The 19,567-nt window shown below is 37.0% G+C and overlaps 1 protein-coding gene across 3 annotated transcripts in view; it reads right to left on the bottom strand.

The window, feature by feature from the left end:
* Positions 1-565: 565 nt before the first annotated feature.
* LOC127832362 (uncharacterized) overlaps positions 566-19,567 on the bottom strand; it is a 35,606-nt gene continuing 16,604 nt past the window's right edge. For all 3 annotated transcript variants that reach the window (XM_052357797.1, XM_052357796.1, XM_052357798.1), the window contains exons 3-4: positions 7,262-7,957; positions 566-5,026 (exon numbers count right to left, since the gene is read on the bottom strand). In XM_052357797.1, the coding sequence (XP_052213757.1) occupies positions 4,893-5,026; positions 7,262-7,952 (825 nt within the window). In that variant the 5' untranslated portion in view covers positions 7,953-7,957 and the 3' untranslated portion in view covers positions 566-4,892. The remainder of the gene's footprint in view (positions 5,027-7,261; positions 7,958-19,567) is intronic.

Here is a 19,567-nt window from a genome sequence, read left to right as displayed (position 1 = left end):
TGTAATACACTTATGAATTTATTGCTATCCTCCCTTACCCTTGTCCATATTTACAAGAACATTGACACTAACGTGGAAAAGGTTGCTTTTGCTTTAATGCAAACTACACCTTATTCATAGTTTTTGCCCCCGCTGACCCAGATTCATCATGGGACATCTTTTGAAAAACCTGACCACTTCACCCAGTGTTTTACCCATATTCGAACTTTGCTAAGTCATTGTCATAGTTAACATTCTTGCCAAGTTTTATCAAGTTCGAGCCTTAATGTTTATCTGTGAACATATCATTTCAACTATGTTTGTCACATTAACATTACGTTGCCAGTACTCAATTACCCATCCTTTTATTGTAAGCTAAAACACAGAGTCATCCCAATTTGATTGAATTAATTATTTATTTATAATAACTTTTTATTTAAACTTTTTGTTTAAAATAAGCTCCCCTTTTTGTTACATATTTGGCAAGTGTAGAAGCACAGTGACTGACATTAAAATATAACTGGCATACCAGCAAACACAGGTCATATTGTCAACATAACTGGCATACCAGCAAACACAGGTCATATTGTCAACATTAACATTTTATTAATATCATGTTTGTTACATATAATGACAAAATAACTTATATACAAACAAGACAAAATTATACAGAATATAACGGCAATCAATTGACCAAAATTGAGGTCTTGTCCAGAATGATTGGTTGGACATGAAGTATTGTACATTAGATTCTTCTTAATAATATTGGCATTTATTACTTTCATAATAATGCATGTGCATACCTTTGTCAGTTAAAAAGCACAGAAACAACAATTAATTAAAAGCAAAAACTTATATAAATGCAAAAGTTCTTTATGAACAGTTCATGGTTTCATATGCTGTATATTTTCATATTAAGGGTAATATCGTCTAGTTGATATATAATTAATGGTCTGATCATGAACAACTAGAGCTTTGTCACAGACGTGACGTATATCCCCACATGCTGCATTGACACAGACTATTTTGCATGCTGTCTTTACAAAACAAAAGAAGCTAATTCATGGCGATTTTTAAGAATTATTATGCCATTATCATTTATGGCTATTTTTGACCTTTGAACTCAAAGTGTGACCTTGACCTTGGAGATTCGACATAATTCTTTCGTGCGACATACCATCCAATGATGGTGAACAAATGATTTTAAAATCTCACAATGAAGGACATAAATATGGCATAGACAAGCTCATTTATGGCCATTTTTTACCTTTGAATTCAAAGTGTGACCTTGACCTTGGAGATACCAACGTAATTCTTCGCGCGACACACCGTCCAATGATGGTGAACAAATGTGCCAATGATTTTAACATCCCACAATGAACGACATAGTTATGGCCTGGACAAACTCATTTATGGCCATTTTTGCTCTTTGAACTCAAAGTGTGACCTTGACCTTCAAGATATTGACCTAATTCTTTCGCACGACACACCGTCCAATTATGGTGAACAAATGTGCCAAATGATTTTAAAATCTCACGATGAACAACATAGTTATTGCCCGGACAAGCTCATGTATGGCCATTTTTGACCTTTGAACTCAAAGTGTGACCTTGACCTTGGAGATACCGACGTAATTTTTTTGCTTGACACATTGTCCAATTATGGTGAACAAATGTGCCAAATGATTTTAAAATGTCACAATAAATGGCGAAGTTTTGGCCAGGACAAGCTCATTTATGGCCATTTTTGACCTTTGAACTCAAAGTGTGACCTTGACCTTTCAGATATCGACGTAATTCATTCGCGCGACATACCATCCAATGATGGCAAACAAATGTGCCAAATGATTTTTTTAAAATCTCACGATGAACAACTTATTTATGGCCGGACAAGCTTTCGGGACAGACCGACAGAATGACACACAGACCGATCGACAAAGTGACTCCTATATAACCCCTATTACCATTGGTAATGGGGGTATAATAAATGATTGAGATTTGTACAAGAACATTGTCTTCACAACCATGTAACTGTACATACAGTTGTGTGAAAAAATAAAACTACAATAGTTGTTGCATTTCTATGAAATAAAATGAGCAACGTCATCCAAAATTGGGAGGTACATGTATGCCATATGCCGACAGCATGACACCAGACCATCCTGTGAAGCTCTGATCAGAAGATACCTTGTCCAATATAAAGAAATGCGAGTTTTTTCTAAATCCCATTAGCAGATATTATAACTCATACATACCAGGATTTTTCTGGTTCAAATTGCGACATTCCATATAAATGAAGGGACATTTGACCAAAAAGCGTGACACCTTAAACGATTAATCATGCAACCTTTACTGTAATCAGTAGTATATTTATATTTAGTATATACTTAGTATATACTTAGTATATTGCTTACAAAAACTCATAATTTCTGGCCAATATTGACAATCAATGTGTTAATGAATTTCATGAACACAAACCTCTTCCATTTTCCAGACGTAAAAACACATGTGCACTATGCAGTTTACTCCATAAAGTGAAATGTGGGGTATTATAACGTCTCATAGAATACAAAGATGCAGGGGCATAGGTGGAACAACACTGTTCGGATATGTACAATGTACTTTTTTCCCTATTCGCACAACACGGTTTGAATGATTCTTCATGTTATAAGAAACAATTGTAAAACATTTTGAAATTAATCAAGGACCATTAAATATACTTTGAATTTCATGAATACATTTGCAGCAAACAGTCATCCATTATCATATTATTCAGAGCTAATGCCTTAAAAACAAGAAACCCTCGGAGACAGGTGATGCTCCCCAAAGTTTTTTTTTGTCACAATATTGCACTATATATTCAGATAAAAGGAAACGTCTTGAGGGCACAGTAGTTGGGGGGACAAGAATTGTTTTATAGAAAATTTCAAAGGGCCATAACTCTGTGAAAAATCCTCCGACCAGAACCTACTAATAATATGCACATCTCCTCTTGGTAGTGAAGCTTCCCATAAAGATTCATTGAATTCCGGTCATTAGTTGCTGAGAAATAGCCCGGACAAAAATTGCGCACGGACGGACACAAGGACGGACAGACAAAGCGGCGTCTATATGCTTCCCCCAAAATAAATTTTGGGGGATAATAATTATTAAAGTACAATCTCAATGCGAGGTACATATCTAACATACTAACACATATCTAAATATATTCACCAGTTATTACATTATGACATGATATGTTCTCATTTATAAGCAAACACCCTGGATATTTAAACATAAGCAGTTGCAGAAGCTTCAATGGCAGAAATGTACATTTCACTAACATTAACAGCAACATGCATGCTGTATTGGTTTTATGTCTTCGCAATACAGGTCTTGAATATTCTCATATAATGTTATGATAGGCAGAAATAATAATCTAAACAATTGGGTTTGTATCTGTGTTTAAAAGAATCTGATTCATGCTCTTGGATAATGAGGCTTACTGCATGAGCGCAAGGTGTCATCCCAAATAAGCCTGCGCAGTCCGCACATATTTATCTGAAGGACCATACTGTCCTCTTTTATTGTATTTTTTATCGAAGTTGCTTCTAAACAAGAATCTATTAGAAAAGTTGCATTTCTGAGTAGCCTAGCTGTGCAGTCTGCATTTCTGAGTAGCCTAGCTGTGCAGTCTGCATTTCTGAGTAGCCTAGCTGTGCAGTCTGCACAGGGTACTGAGTAGCCTAGCTGTGCAGTCTGCACAGGCTAATCTGAGAGGAAACTTTATGCACATGCATTAAGCCCCATTTTCCAAAAGTGTGAATAACTGAAAGCATTCATTTGGATCTTTGTAGAGATTTTTAAAAGGTTTCTCTGCTTTACAGGACACGTTTTTCTATTTAAATAAGAAACATCTTGCTAACTGTTTGAACATTAATGTACCTGTCAATTACACTAATTTTTCAACTTGAAAAACAGACAGAAATGCAAAGGGCTACATGTTCAATACCAGTACTTAAAACTGACAGTTTCATGCATGACATTACAAATGAAACCTTCTATAATGATTAAGTTAATATACTTCACTAAATGTGATGCAATGTAGATAAAAAAGTACATGGTAAGACAAATATTTCAACAGTAAGTTATATACAATTCATCATAATAATCAAGTACATGCAAATCCAAATAAAATATTGCACATGAAGCAAATAAATGCAAGAGTATTGTTATAAGAGTTAAATTTATAGAAATCAATCACAGATCAAAGAGTGTTGAGATTTTAAGATTACACTTTACAATACAACTATAAATGTGTGATTGCAATTTAATAATTAATACATTTAATGCATACAACATAAAAAGGGTTAATCAAATGACTTTGCAACTTTGTATTTATATATTAGTCAGTTTTTCAAAATGAATGTACATTATTCAAACAATTTTATTAGGAAGATCACAAAAAGAAATTTACTCTTTTGGAAAAATTAGTTGTTTTACTAGCCAATTGGCAAATAAATATTTTCATGAATCTCAATTTATTTGCAGTTTAAGTAGAATTTCTTGTTGAATTGTCAGTTTGAAGTAAAATGTTGTTATAAGACATTTACAAAATTATAGTGAGAAAATTAGATTATTTTTAACTTACTAACAAAGTCATACTACCAAACATATTTTTTTTAATAAAATGTAATCTAAATCTGTCCAAAAACCACAAGGGAAACAAGCTTAAAGTAACTATGTGACCATATTTATTTCAATGACAATAACAATTAAAATACAAATAATCTTGAGACACTGTTCAGCTATTTCGTTATCAAATTAAAAAAAAATAATATTATTTAACAAAGAAATCTTGAAATTAAAATGCTTTAATATTGAAATAATAAAAAAAAAAATAAAATAAAAAGACCTGTAACAATAATACAAATTTCAGGAGTTTCGTCGACCTTTTAACCTCCCAAGTGTCTGTGTCCAACCGAATGAGTCTGCCATGCCACGAATGACTGCCACGATGATGAATAATGGAAGAAGAAAAGGTAGAAGAAACAGCATCACAGGCTCACCTGAAACAAGGGTAACAAAATGTGTATTTATTGCCGTCCCACTTAAGCCTGTGCAGTACTCACAGGCTAATCAGGGACGACACTTCCCGCTTTTATGATATTTTTTGTATAAAGAAAGTCTCTTGTTAGCAAAATCAAATTAAGGCAGATATGAAAGTGTCGTCCCTGATTTGCCTGTGATAACTACATGTATGTTCCCTTTAAACAAATAGCATTAGACAATATTAATGATTTGCACAATAAAAGCCAAACAGACAAACACTGGCATCAGCTTCATTAGATAGCTGTGATGACAAGTCAATGGAAAATGAACATAGTGAACTTGACCAAGAGTAGTTGCAAAATGCAGAAGTTTCACTGCTTCAAAATTAAGGACCATGTAATATGAGTAAAAAGGGAGAGAAATGCTGCTGAAGCAACAGGAGTTTCACCTCTTTATTAAATTGACATTCACTTTTTAATTCATCATGAAAATATAGTTTAATTTGAGAGTAAAATTTACTAAATTATAACAAAATCCATAAATATAACTTGCAAACATGTACAAATGTAGTAATGAGAGAGTAAGTAAAAAACTCCCACATAAAAGGGAAACAGGGCGAAATTCCCCCTCATGAGGGATGTGCTCAGTAGCTTTCCCATTGGCCAGAAAAGGCCTGGATAAGACGCTGTTTTAATGGTATTTTTGGTTGAAAGCAAGTCCCTTCTTACCGAAATTTCAGTTTAAGCTAACTGCACATGCTAATCTGGGATGACACTATCCACGTGCTTTAAGCCCCTTTTTACCAGAGCAAAGCTCAATTATTTTTAAAACAAAACTTTTTGATTTTGGTTCATAAATGATCTAACAAAAAAATATAACATTTATATACTAATATGAAAGCATCACTGCTATTTTAGCAATTTACTTGCCAGTAGTTGCTAATCATGCCAGATATCTAACGATTCACCATTGAGATATGAAGTTAAAATTTTGAATGACAAATACATGTATCATGGCACAGTGTCATGAACTTGTTTATTGAAGAAGTAAAATATGAAGAGGTTGGTCAGCCATAATTTTGGTATTTGCTCTGTCTTTTGTATCAAATATAAATTAAATAAAATCCTATATAGATACATTTTTTGTAAGAAGTCACACTTTTCAATTTTCTATAAAAACATGCATAGAATTTTAAAGTATGTTATTTAAATTAGTACCATGATGAATCAATTAAAGTTTGTGTAAAACAAGAGCTGTCAGAGGACAGCGCGCTCGACTATTCGAGTGCTTGACAGTATAACGTAAGCCATCATGGAGAGGGGGGGTATAATGTGGGGGTGTGGTCATTTAATAGATGATCTTTCAAAAAATAAGGAAAACAAAATTTATTTATTTTTTGTTGGGGGGGGGGGATTCTGGGGTGGGGCATGGGGGATGGTTTGGGTGGAGTGCATTGTGGTATGTCAGGTAAGTGTTGTTTTGTCAAAGTATGAATCAAATGTGATCATAAATAAAGAAGTTATGGCAATTTAAGCAAAATGTTCAATTATCTAAGTATAAAAGGGACCATAATTCTGTCAAAATGCTTGATACAGTTGTCTGCTCTTGTTTATGGATTGGGATCATGTTGGTAAAAAGTATGCAAAATATGAAAGCAATATGTCAAAGGACATAGAAAATATTTGAGGTGGTACGCAAACTTTAACAAAGATTTATTAATAATATGCATATTCTAAGTATAAAAGGGGCAATAATTCTGTCAAAATGCTTGATACAGTTGTCTGCTCTTGTTTATAGATTGGGGTCATGTTGGTAAAGAAGTACGCAAAATATAAAAGCAATATGTCATAGGACATAGAAAATATTTCAGATGGTACGCAAACTTTAACATAGATTTATCAATAATATGCATATTCTAAGTAAAAAAGGGGGCAATAATTCTGTCAAAATGCTTGATACAGTTGTCTGCTCTTGTTTATAGATTGGGGTCATGTTGGTAAAGAAGTATGCAAAATATAAAGGCAATAAGTCAAAGGACATAGGAAATATTTGGGGTGGTACGGAAACTTAAAACATTTGCACGCTAACGCTAACGGGAACGCTAACGTAGACGCCTGGTTGAGTAGGATAGCTCAACTATATATATTTCATATATAATAGTCAAGCTAAAAATCATACATAAGTTTTCTTTATTTTGGGTTATGAAATTCCCAAGGCATGGGCCATGACCAAGAATAAATAAGAATACATACTGAATGAAAGAGATCCAAATGATGTCAAGTGAAGATAACTCCTGTCATCTGGTGTGTCACACGTAGCCTCCCTTGAGTCATCCACAATTTTCACTGGAATTATCTCCCCTGAGTACTCACTATTCTCAACACCACAAGATGCCCGAAGTTCCACGTTATGTTGCAAAATCTCCCGAGCTTCTTGCAAAAGCTGATCAGTTTTCGAATCGTCTTTCTTAGCACGAAATAAGTGAGCAAACTTTTTCCGCTCGAACGCTTTCTGGGCATTAGTCCGGATTCTGTTCATGCGGTTTTCCATGCTCTCCAGTCGAGCGTTCTGCTCATTCTGGAGCCTTGTCAGAGCAGGATGACTGTCCAACGAAATACCTTTGTATGTGCACAGTTCCTCCAACGGACTCATGGTCGAAACACTCCTGGACTCAATGTCGTATGTCGCATACGATCCTTCCTCCTCGCGTCTTTTAGTCCAGTCCACATCGATTCCCACTGCATTAGGAGACGCCTCGTTTGAAGAGAAGTATCCACTGCTGTTCGAAAGTTGATCAAGATTCTGGGAGTCCCTATAAATCCTGTGACCAGCAACTTTGTGAATGTTCTCGCGACGGTCGCGATTCCGCATAATCTCAGAGAGATGAGCAATTTTCAGACGTTTCTTTTTCTCTTTTTTCTTCTTTGATTGCACATGCCCCATTGTCACTGTAATTGAATAAAAGACAAGATTATTTTCAGATTTTTACATTGGTATAGGGTTTATTGTCTTAACTGAATTTTTTTTGGGAAAAAAATGTGTCTTCTAAACTGTTCACATGTTGTCACTATGTACATATAAAGAAAACCTTCCCACTCCCTGGCGGCCATGCTTTTTCACTGATCATGACCATTTTCAAACTCGTCCGAGACATCCACATAACTAATGTTTTGACAGAATTTCCTGATGATTAGGCAAAACATGTGACTTCTAGAGTGTTCACAAGCTTTTTTACTATATGAATATAAGGAAAAAGACCCCCCCCTGGCGGCCATGTTTTTTTACCGATCCAAACCATTATCGAACTCAATTGTCCGAGCCAGGTGTGGTAGTGCGGTCTCCTTCACTTATGCAAATGAACTGGTCATAGGACGGTTACAAGTTATGTAACTTTGTGAGCACTTATGTAATGCCGAAATATTTATTTGACGAACTCATATTACCGGTCAGGATGACTATACTGACTGGTTTTAATTCAATTAACTAAAGTCAGGGACGCCTAAATACACCCAAAGAATTTATTTATAAGTGAAAACCAAGGCAGCTTTAACAAAAATAACTAATTTTTATTCCAAGAACTCGGAAAATGAAGATCAATGACAGAAAATTAAGAACAGGTACAAGCCAAATCTAAAGAATCTAAGTATAGTTACAAAAATGAACAACATACAGCAAATACCTTAATGAATGTAACAAGAGGGCCTGAAAGGCCCAAGAGGGCCTGAAAGGCCCAAGGTATCCCCCGCAACATATGCTTTGTTCGAGGATGGGTGCAAATTGGACGGATGAACATAATGATAGATGGACGGACGGAGGACAATAACACAAAACTAAGACAAAGGAAGGTTCTTAAGCCTTCACAATTTATTTAGGTGAATTAATAAGTCGTGCGTTTTCCACAAAAACATTCAGCGCTTCCAAGATATGGCTCCGGACACAAAAATGCCTATAGTAAAAAGCATTTTTTCAAGATACAAAGGGCCATAAGTCTGTTTTTAACAGATGGTGTACAATGCCATTTGGCGTGCATCATCCTCTAATGCATATATATACTCATACCAAGTTTAAATGAAATCCGCCAAAGCACTTCCAAGATATGGCTCCGGACACAAAAGTGCCTATAGTAAAAAGCATTTTTTCAAGATACAAAGGGCCATAAGTCTGTTTTTAACAGATGGTGTACAATGCCATTTGGCGTGCATCATCCTCTTATGCATATATATACTCATACCAAGTTTCAATGAAATCTGCCAAAGAACTTCCAAGATATGGCTCTGGACACTAAAAAGCATTTTTTCAAAATACAAAGGGCCATAAGTCTGTTTTTAACAGATGGTGTACAATGCCATTTGGCGTGCATCATCCTCTTATGCATATATATACTCATACCAAGTTTAAATGAAATCCACCAAAGAACTTCCAAGATATGGCTCTGGACACAAAAGTGCCGGACGGACGGACAGCCGGACGGACGGACGGACAACGCCAAAACAATATCCCTCCGCCTCTGGCGGGGGATAACAAGGGCTGTTTGTAAAACATGCATGCCCCCCTATATGGGCTATAAGTTGTAGTAGCAGCCATTGTGTGAATACGTTTTTGTCACTGTGAACAATGGTGGTGGTGTTGGTGGTGGTGGTGGTGGTAGCAGCAGCAGCAGCAGTAGTAGTAGTAGGAGTAGTAGTAGTATGCATTACAAAAATGCAGTAAGCCTTACATTTGGTAAAATTTAAATATATTACAAGGGAGGCAAATGCTGTTACAATAAATTTAAACTTATTGCATTTGTTTCCCCTGTATATAAGAAAGATATAATAGTGTATTACCTCTCCTGTCCTGCTTATATTTATATTAATCAACAAAATTAAACATTAACACAATATTTAATATACAAAATATACAAAATCTCATATTCTGATATTTTTACTGATCCATCGTATTTTTCTAAAAGGATGATGTTTCATTGGACTGATAATTATAGATTTAGGACTACAGACCAGTTGCTTCAGTAATATTGTTCAGAGTGTGCCCTGTTGGCCGCGTATGCATTCTTGAGTTATCATTCAAAAACCATTTTACTATTTAGAGTCACCGTGACCTTTACCTTTGACCTAGTGACCTCAAAATCAATAGGGGTCATCTGTGAGTCATGATCAATGTACCTATGAAGTTTCATGATCCTAGGCCCAAGCGTTCTTGAGTTATCGTATGACAACAACCTGGTGGACAGACCGACGGACCGACCGACCGACCCACAGACAGACCGACATGAGCAAAGCAATATACCCCCTCTTCTTCAAAGGGGGGCATAAAAAGAAGTTCAAAATCTGTCAAAAAAACTGATATAAATTTAAGTTACTGTAAGTCTAGAAAGTGCTTCAAAAATCTAGTTTACAAAATAGGCCTAATTTAATCTGAAAAACAATATTTATGGAGATTAGGAAACTTCAGTGAATCAAATGTAAAAATATTTTTTTTTTACTAAAGTTATTGAAATAGAATAGAGTCTTTCTAATTTAGAAAATGCCAAATTAAAATAATCTAAATAATAAGAATAATTTAGAAAATAATGCCATATGTCTTGATGCTGGTGTTAAAAATAATTTAGAGTTTAATTATTTCAAAATTCCAACCTTTTTCAAGAGCTGTTAACTTTTCAAGAAAGCATCAAGAGGTGTTTAAATCAGCCAAAACAGCTTATTTTATACAGTTCAGAAGAGATGGCAGAGTAGTCAATTTTCCCGCAGAACAGTGCATTTATCAATGATCCATATCTTCCCAAATTCCAGAGCAGAACTAAAAGTAGATTACTGAACCAGGTTAAACAAGGGAGATAAATACTGCATAAATACTGCAAAATCATGTACATGTTGTCTTTCTTTCAGTTATCTCTTAGTTGAAAGCCTTATTATAAGTGTTAATGACTAAAACAGTTATGTTAACTATGAAAATTCTGTGTTAAGAAAAATTACATAATACAGTTAATGTCACATAATATTGACATAATAAAACCAAACTTTACTACACAGGAAACAAATGTTCTGACTAAATTTCATGAAGATTGAGCAAACTAGAAAGTTAACAAGATTTTACTATAGCCATATATAGCCATATAAGGTAAAATGCCTTGGCAGCCATGTTTTTCAAGCCAAGGTTACCATTTTTCAACTCATCCAAGATATCACTGGGACAAATCATCTGAGCAAGTTTCATGAAGATCGGAAAATAAATATAGCCTCTAGAGTGTTAACAAAGTTTTACTATAGCCATATTTGGAAAAATGCCCCGGCCCCTGGCGGCCATGTTTTTCAACCAACCAACATCATTTTCAAACTCGTCCAAGATATCATTGAGATGAATCTTCTGACCAAGTTTCATGAGGATTGGACAATAAATGTGGCCTCTAGAGTGTTAACAAGATTTTGCTATAGCCATATCAGGAAAAATGCCCCGCCCCTTGGCAGCCATGTTTTTCAAGCAAACGTAACCATTTTTGAACTCATCCAAGATATCATTAAAACAAATCTTCTAACCAAATTTCATGAAGATTGGACAATAAATGTGGCCTCTCGAGAGTGAACAAGGCAAATGTTGACGTCGCACAACGGACAACGCATGACGGACTACATACAAAAGGCGATCACAAAAGCTCACCATGAGCACGTTGTGCTCAGATGAGCTTAAAAGTGATGGCCAATGTTAAAGTTTTTGGACGGACAGACAGACGCCATATATTTGAAATTAGACCTTGAAGGATAACCTTCACCTTTTCACCTTTCAAAATGTGCAGCTCCATGAGATACACACGTATGCCAAATATCAAGTTGCTATCTTCAATATTTAAAAAGTTATGGCCAATGGTAAAGTTTTTGGATGGAGGGACAGATGCCATATATTTGACATTTGACCTTGAAGGATGACCTTGACCTTCACCTTTCACCACTCAAAATGTTAAGCTCCGGAATATACACATGGATGCCAAATATCAAGTTGCAATCTTCAATATTTAAAAAGTTATGGCCAATGTTAAAGTTTTCGGACAGAGAGAATATTTGACATTTGACATTAAAGAATGACCCTGACATTCACCTTTCAGCACTCAAAATGTTCAGTTCCAGGAGATACACATGCATGCCAAATATCAAGTTGCTATCTTCAATATTTAAAAAGTTATGGCCAATGTTAAAGCTATCGGACAGACGGAATATTTGACATTTGACCTTACAAGATGACCTTGACCTTCACCACTCAAAATGTTGAGCTCCAGGAGATACACATGCATGCCAAATATCAAGTTGCACTCTTCAATATTTAAAAAGTTACGGCCAATGTTTAAGTTTTCGGACGGAGGAAATATTTGACATTTGACCTTAAAGAATGACCCTGACCTTCACCTTTCACCACTCAAAATGTTCAGCTCCAGAAGATACACATGCATGCCAAATATCAAGTTGCTATCTTCAAAAGTGAAAAAATTATGGCCAATGCATGCCAAATATCAAGTTGCTATCTTCAAAAGTGAAAAAGTTATGGCCAATGTTAAAGTTTTTGGACGGAAGGACAGACACCATATATTAGACATTTGTCATTGAAGGATGACCTTGACCTTCACCTTTCACCACTCAAAATGTGCAGCTTCATGCCATACATATGCATGCCAAATATCAAGTTGCTATGTTTAATATTGAAAAAGTTATGATCATTAAAGTTTTCGAATGGACGGACAGACTGACATACTGACAGACAGTTCAACTACTATATGCCACCCTACCGGATTTAATTTTCTCTGGTTTTCATTAATGTCTGAATTGTACAGCAGAACTTTACTTCAAGCATCCTGGGTTCTTTGTTTGTTGGTAAATGTTAACAAAACAAATGTCTGTTGTGCTCATTCACAACAAAGGTGTAGTACACACAACACTGTCTTTTTCACTTGAAAGTAGTATTTTACACACTTTTTTAACTGTTGACAATAAACGCAGGGATTCTTTTTCATTTAATTTTTATCAGAACGAAAATAAAAAATCAGGTGATCTTTTATATAACAAGAAGGTCAATAAGAGCTCACCTGAGCTCAGACACCAATTGCTGAAGACTTGACCAGGTGATCTACACAATGTAGTATTTTAACACACTTAAAACATATTAAAACATGACATTCATATTTTCAATAAAAACATTCTTACCAAGTTTCATCAAGACACAAATGTGCAAATAAAGTGTTTTTTCAAGATCTGACCCAGTGACATAGTTTTTAGATGCATCTGAATTAGATTCAAACTTGGCCTAATTAAAGTACTTGCACTATAACACATTGATAAAGTTTCAATAAGCTTCATTAAAAAATGTAAACCCTAGTATGGTAAGAGTTTTTGCAGATTTGATCTAATGTCCTAATTTCTATATGCAAGTGACAAAGATTTGAATATTGCTTAAGTATTGTCAACCTTCAACAAAGTTTCATAAAGATTGAGTTGTAAATCATCATGTGGCCTCTTTAGTGGTTCGAAGGTTTTTCTTAGACTTGACCTGGTTACCTAGTTTTTGACACATGTAACCCATATTTTAAATGTTAAAGCAACACAACTTATTTTGCATAGTTAAATTTAAGTTTAAACAAGGGCTGTTTGTAAAACATGCATGCCCCCTCAATGGGCTGTCAGTTGTAGTGGCAGCCATTGTGTGAATACGTTTTTTTGTCACTGTAACCTTGACCTTTGACCTAGTGACCTGAAAATCAATACATGTCATCTGCCAGTCATGATCAATGTACCTATGAAGTTTCATGATCCTAGGTGTAATTATTCTTGAGTTATCATCAGGAAACCATTTTTCTGTTTCGAGTTACTGTGACCTTGACCTTTGACCAAGTGACCTGAAAATTTATAGGGGTCATCTGCCAGTCATGATCAATGTAGCTATGCAGTTTCATGATCGTAGGCATAAGCCTTTTCGAGTTATCATCCGGAAACCATTTTACTATTTCGAGTCACTGTGACCTTGACCTTTGACCTAGTGACCTGAAATTCAATAGGGGTCATCTGCCAGCCATTATCTATGTACCTATGAAGTTTAATGATCCTTGGCGTAAGCATTCTTGAGTTATTATCCTGAACCCATTTATCTGTTTCAAGTCACTGTGACCTTGACCTTTGACCTAGTGATTTGAAAATCAATAGGGGTCATCTGCCAGTCATGATCAATGTACCTATGAAGTTTCATGATCATAGGCCTAAGCATTCTAGAGTTATCATCCGGAAACCATTTTACTGTTTCGAGTCACTGTGACCTTGACCTTTGACCTAATAACCTAAAAAAATCAATAGGGGTCTTCTGCAAGTCATGATTAATGTACCTATGAAGTTTCATGATCCTAGGCATAAGCATTCTTGAGTTATCATCCGGAAACCATTTTACTGTTTTGAGTCACTGTGACCTTGACCTTTGACCTAGTGACCTGAAAATCAATAGGGGTCATTTGCCAGTCATGATCAATGTACCTATGAAGTTTCATGATCCTAGGCGTAAGCCTTTTTGAGTTATTATCCGGAAACCATTTAACTGGTTCGAGTCACTGTGACCTTGACCTTTGACATAGTGACCTGAAAATCAATAGGGATCATCTGCCAGTCATTATCAATGTACCTATGAAGTTTAATGATCCTAGGCATAAGCATTCTTGAGTTATCATCCTGAACCCATTTTACTGTTTCTAGTCACTGTGACCTTGACCTTTGACCTAGTGACCGGAAAATCAATAGGGGTCATCTGCCAGTCATGATCAAATATTAATGTACATATAAAACTTCATGATCCTAGGCCTAAGCATTCTAGAATTATAATCTGGAAACCATTTTACTGTTTCGAGTTACTATGACCTTGACCTTTGACTTAATGACCTGAAAATCAATAGGGGTCATCAGCCAGTCATGATCAATGTACCTATGAAGTTTCATGATCCTAGGCCTAAGCATTCTTGAGTTATATTCCGGAAACCATTTTACTATTTCGAGTAACTGTGACCTTGACCTTTGACCTAGTGACCTGAAAATCAATAGGGGTCATCTGCCAGTCATGATCAATGTACCTATGAAGTTTCATGATCCTAGACCTAAGCATTCTTGAGTTATCATCCGGAAACCATTTTACTATTTCGAGTCACTGTGACCTTGACCTTTGACCTAGTGACCTGAAAATCAATAGAAGTCATCTGCAAGTCATGATCAATGTACCTATGAAGTTTCATGATCCTAGGCCTAAGCATTCTTGAGTTATCATCCAGAAACCATCTGGTGGACGGACCGACGGAAGGACCGACAGACATGTGCAAAACAAGAGGGCCTGAAAGGCCCAAGGTATCCCCCGCAACATATGCTTTGTTTGAGGATGGGTGCAAATTGGACGGATGAACATAATGACGGAGGACAATAACACAAATGAAATCCGCCAAAGCACTTCCAAGATATGGCTCAGGACACAAAAGTGCCGGACGGACAGCCGGATGGACAATGTACCTATGAAGTTTCATGATCCTAGGCGTAAGCCTTTTTGAGTTATCATCCGGAAACCATTTAACTAGTTCGAGTCACTGTGACCTTGACCTTTGACCTAGTGACCTGAAAATCAATAGGGGTCATCTGCCAGTCATCATCAATGTACCTATGAAGTTTAATGATCCTAGGCATAAGCATTCTTGAGTTATCATCCTGAACCCATTTTACTGTTTCTAGTCACTGTGACCTTGACCTTTGACCTAGTGACCGGAAAATCAATAGGGGTCATCTGCCAGTCATGATCAAATTTTAATGTACATATAAAACTTCATGATCCTAGGCCTAAGCATTCTAGAGTTATAATCTGGAAACCATTTTACTGTTTCGAGTTACTATGACCTTGACCTTTGACTTAATGACCTGAAAATCAATAGGGGTCATCTGCCAGTCATGATCAATGTACCTATGAAGTTTCATGATCCGTGGCCTAAGCATTCTTGAGTTATATTGCGGAAACCATTTTACTATTTTGAGTAACTGTGACCTTGACCTTTGACCTTGTGACCTGAAAATCAATAGGGGTCATCTGCCAGTCATGATCAATGTAAGTATGAAGTTTCATGATCCTAGACCTAAGCATTCTTGAGTTATCATCCGGAAACCATTTTACTATTTCGAGTCACTGTGACCTTGACCTTTGACCTAGTGACCTGAAAATCAATAGAAGTCATCTGCAAGTCATGATCAATGTACCTATGAAGTTTCATGATCCTAGGCCTAAGCATTCTTGAGTTATCATCCAGAAACCATCTGGTGGACGGACCGACGGAAGGACCGACAGACATGTGCAAAACAAGAGGGCCTGAAAGGCCCAAGGTATCCCCCGCAACATATGCTTTGTTTGAGGATGGGTGCAAATTGGACGGATGAACATAATGACAGAGGACAATAACACAAATGAAATCCGCCAAAGCACTTCCAAGATATGGCTCAGGACACAAAAGTGCCGGACGGACAGCCGGATGGACAATGTACCTATGAAGTTTCATGATCCTAGGCGTAAGCCTTTTTGAGTTATCATCCGGAAACCATTTAACTAGTTCGAGTCACTGTGACCTTGACCTTTGACCTAGTGACCTGAAAATCAATAGGGGTCATCTGCCAGTCATTATCAATGTACCTATGAAGTTTAATGATCCTAGGCAAAAGCATTCTTGAGTTATCATCCTGAACCCATTTTACTGTTTCTAGTCACTGTGACCTTGACCTTTGACCTAGTGACCGGAAAATCAATAGGGGTCATCTGCCAGTCATGATCAAATTTTAATGTACATATAAAACTTCATGATCCTAGGCCTAAGCATTCTAGAGTTATAATCTGGAAACCATTTTACTGTTTCGAGTTACTATGACCTTGACCTTTGACTTAATGACCTGAAAATCAATAGGGGTCATCTGCCAGTCATGATCAATGTACCTATGAAGTTTCATGATCCTAGGCTTAGCATTCTTGAGTTATATTCCGGAAACCATTTTACTATTTCGAGTAACTGTGACCTTGACCTTTGACCTAGTGACCTGAAAATCAATAGGGGTCATCTGCCAGTCATGATCAATGTACCTATGAAGTTTCATGATCCTAGACCTAAGCATTCTTGAGTTATCATCCGGAAACCATTTTACTATTTCGAGTCACTGTGACCTTGACCTTTGACCTAGTGACCTGAAAATCAATAGAAGTCATCTGCAAGTCATGATCAATGTACCTATGAAGTTTCATGATCCTAGGCCTAAGCATTCTTGAGTTATCATCCAGAAACCATCTGGTGGACGGACCGACGGAAGGACCGACAGACATGTGCAAAACAAGAGGGCCTGAAAGGCCCAAGGTATCCCCCGCAACATATGCTTTGTTTGAGGATGGGTGCAAATTGGACGGATGAACATAATGATAGATGGACGGACGGAGGACAATAACACAAATGAAATCCGCCACAGCACTTCCAAGATATGGCTCAGGACACAAAAGTGCCGGACGGACAGCCGGATGGACAGACAACGCCAAAACAATATCCCTCCGCCTCTGGCGCGGGAATATATTCATACCAAGTTTCAAAGAAATCCGCCAAAGCACTTCCAATATATGGCTCCGGACACAAAAATGCCTATAGTAAAAAGCATTTTTTCAAGATACAAAGGGCCTTAAGTCTGTTTTTAACAGATGGTGTACAATGCCATTTGGCGTGCATCATCCTCTTATGCATATATATACTCATACCAAGTTTAAATTAAATCCGCCAAAGCACTTCCAAGATATGGCTCCGGACACAAAAGTGCCTATAGTAAAAAGCATTTTTTCAAGATACAAAGGACCATAAGTCTGTTTTAAACAGATGGTGTACAATGCCATTTGGTGTGCATCATCCTCTTATGCATATATATATATATACTCATGCCAAGTTTCAATGAAATCCGCCACAGAACTTCCAAGATATGGCTCCGGACACTAAAAAGCATTTTTTCAAGATACAAAGGGCCATAAGTCTGTTTTTAACAGATGGTGTACAATGCCATTTGGCGTGCATCATCCTCTTATGCATATATATACTCATACCAAGTTTAAATGAAATCCACCAAAGAACTTCCAAGATCAATGTGCGGGAACAAAAACTGTCACATGACCACAAATGCGAACGACCACGGCTATTTTTCGGATAAAACGTCAATCGAAGGTATGTTTTCTTACGTTTTCTCCGTTTTAGCAGAACACATGTTACAATGCCTTGGTGCACCGTACTCAGTGCGAATTCTACTTTTCATTGATGTATTGCTCATATTTTTAGGTATAATACTTTTTGAGAACATTCAATGACAAATATCGAACTTGACGATGTAGACGACCACACATTTTTACTAATACCTGTGTTTGTTGTTAAAGCGATTACAAATGAAGGTTTTATTACTGTCATTATGCGTATTTATTTCAAATACGACCAAATATAAGTCTCAATATTAATATTTTATTATTTAGAACGACCGACGACATTTGTTTTGAAATTGGCGAACGACCACACCCGAGTTATAGGCGAACGACCACACACTGTATTCTTGACACATGTATGCATGCAATAAAATGTATATTTCAGATGGATCGCTCAGACCCACATATATGCCGCTATTGTGGCAACGTACTTTAAAGCAAGTCGTCTCTGCGCCAGCATGAGATTAGTCACACAGGGACTGGGAAGGGATATACATGCTGCGATAAAGTGTTCTTCAGCAAGGCGAATCTGAACAGGCACATGTACAATAATTGTGTTAATCATATATTGAATTATGTTTGTCAGAAAGTGTAATTAATACAAAAATATGCTGTTAATTTCTTCTTTTTAATTTCTATTTAACCCTGATGAAATTTTACAAATAAGAGGTACAAAATCGACACAGCAAAGATGGGTGCTTAACCTATCAAAACTATTGTATTTCATAACTAGTGTATCATGTCACATGCAAAAAGTCTTACTTGCTTATGTTTGTAATGGGATCAACATGGGCTTAATAAACAGCTTGAAGTACTGATAGTTTAAGGCCCAGTCTCACTAACACATTTTGCGATGCCGGTGGAGCCCCGATGCGTGATCCGGGGTCTACCGGTATGAACCGGGGCTCCACCAGGAATGTCCGGGATGAACCGGGTACAACCGGGGCTCCACCGGCAAACTATTAAAATGTTTAATACCTCCGGGATGAACCGGGAGTCACCGGGCCGTACCGGAAACAACCGGCGCGGCACCGGGAACAACCGGGGCAGCACCGTAGCTCCACCGGCACGAACCGGGGTTTATCTGAGATGCTTTTGACCCCGGCAGAACTACGGCAACGTCCCGGTCTGACGCCGGTATAGCCCCGATGAATGCCGGCAGAGTCCCGGTGTAGCTACGTTTCACCAATTAATGCCGGTAGAGCTACGGTTCGTGCCGGTGGAGCCCCGGTTGTAGCCGGTTAATCACGGCAGAGTTACGGTTATTGCCTCCAGCATGAACCGGGAGTCACCGGTACGTACCG

Source organism: Dreissena polymorpha, chromosome 5 (assembly GCF_020536995.1).
Source record: "Dreissena polymorpha isolate Duluth1 chromosome 5, UMN_Dpol_1.0, whole genome shotgun sequence".
Lineage (NCBI taxonomy): Eukaryota > Metazoa > Mollusca > Bivalvia > Myida > Dreissenidae > Dreissena > Dreissena polymorpha.
Note: the sequence above shows the minus strand (reverse complement) of the source record. Positions and strands in the feature narration are given on the sequence as shown.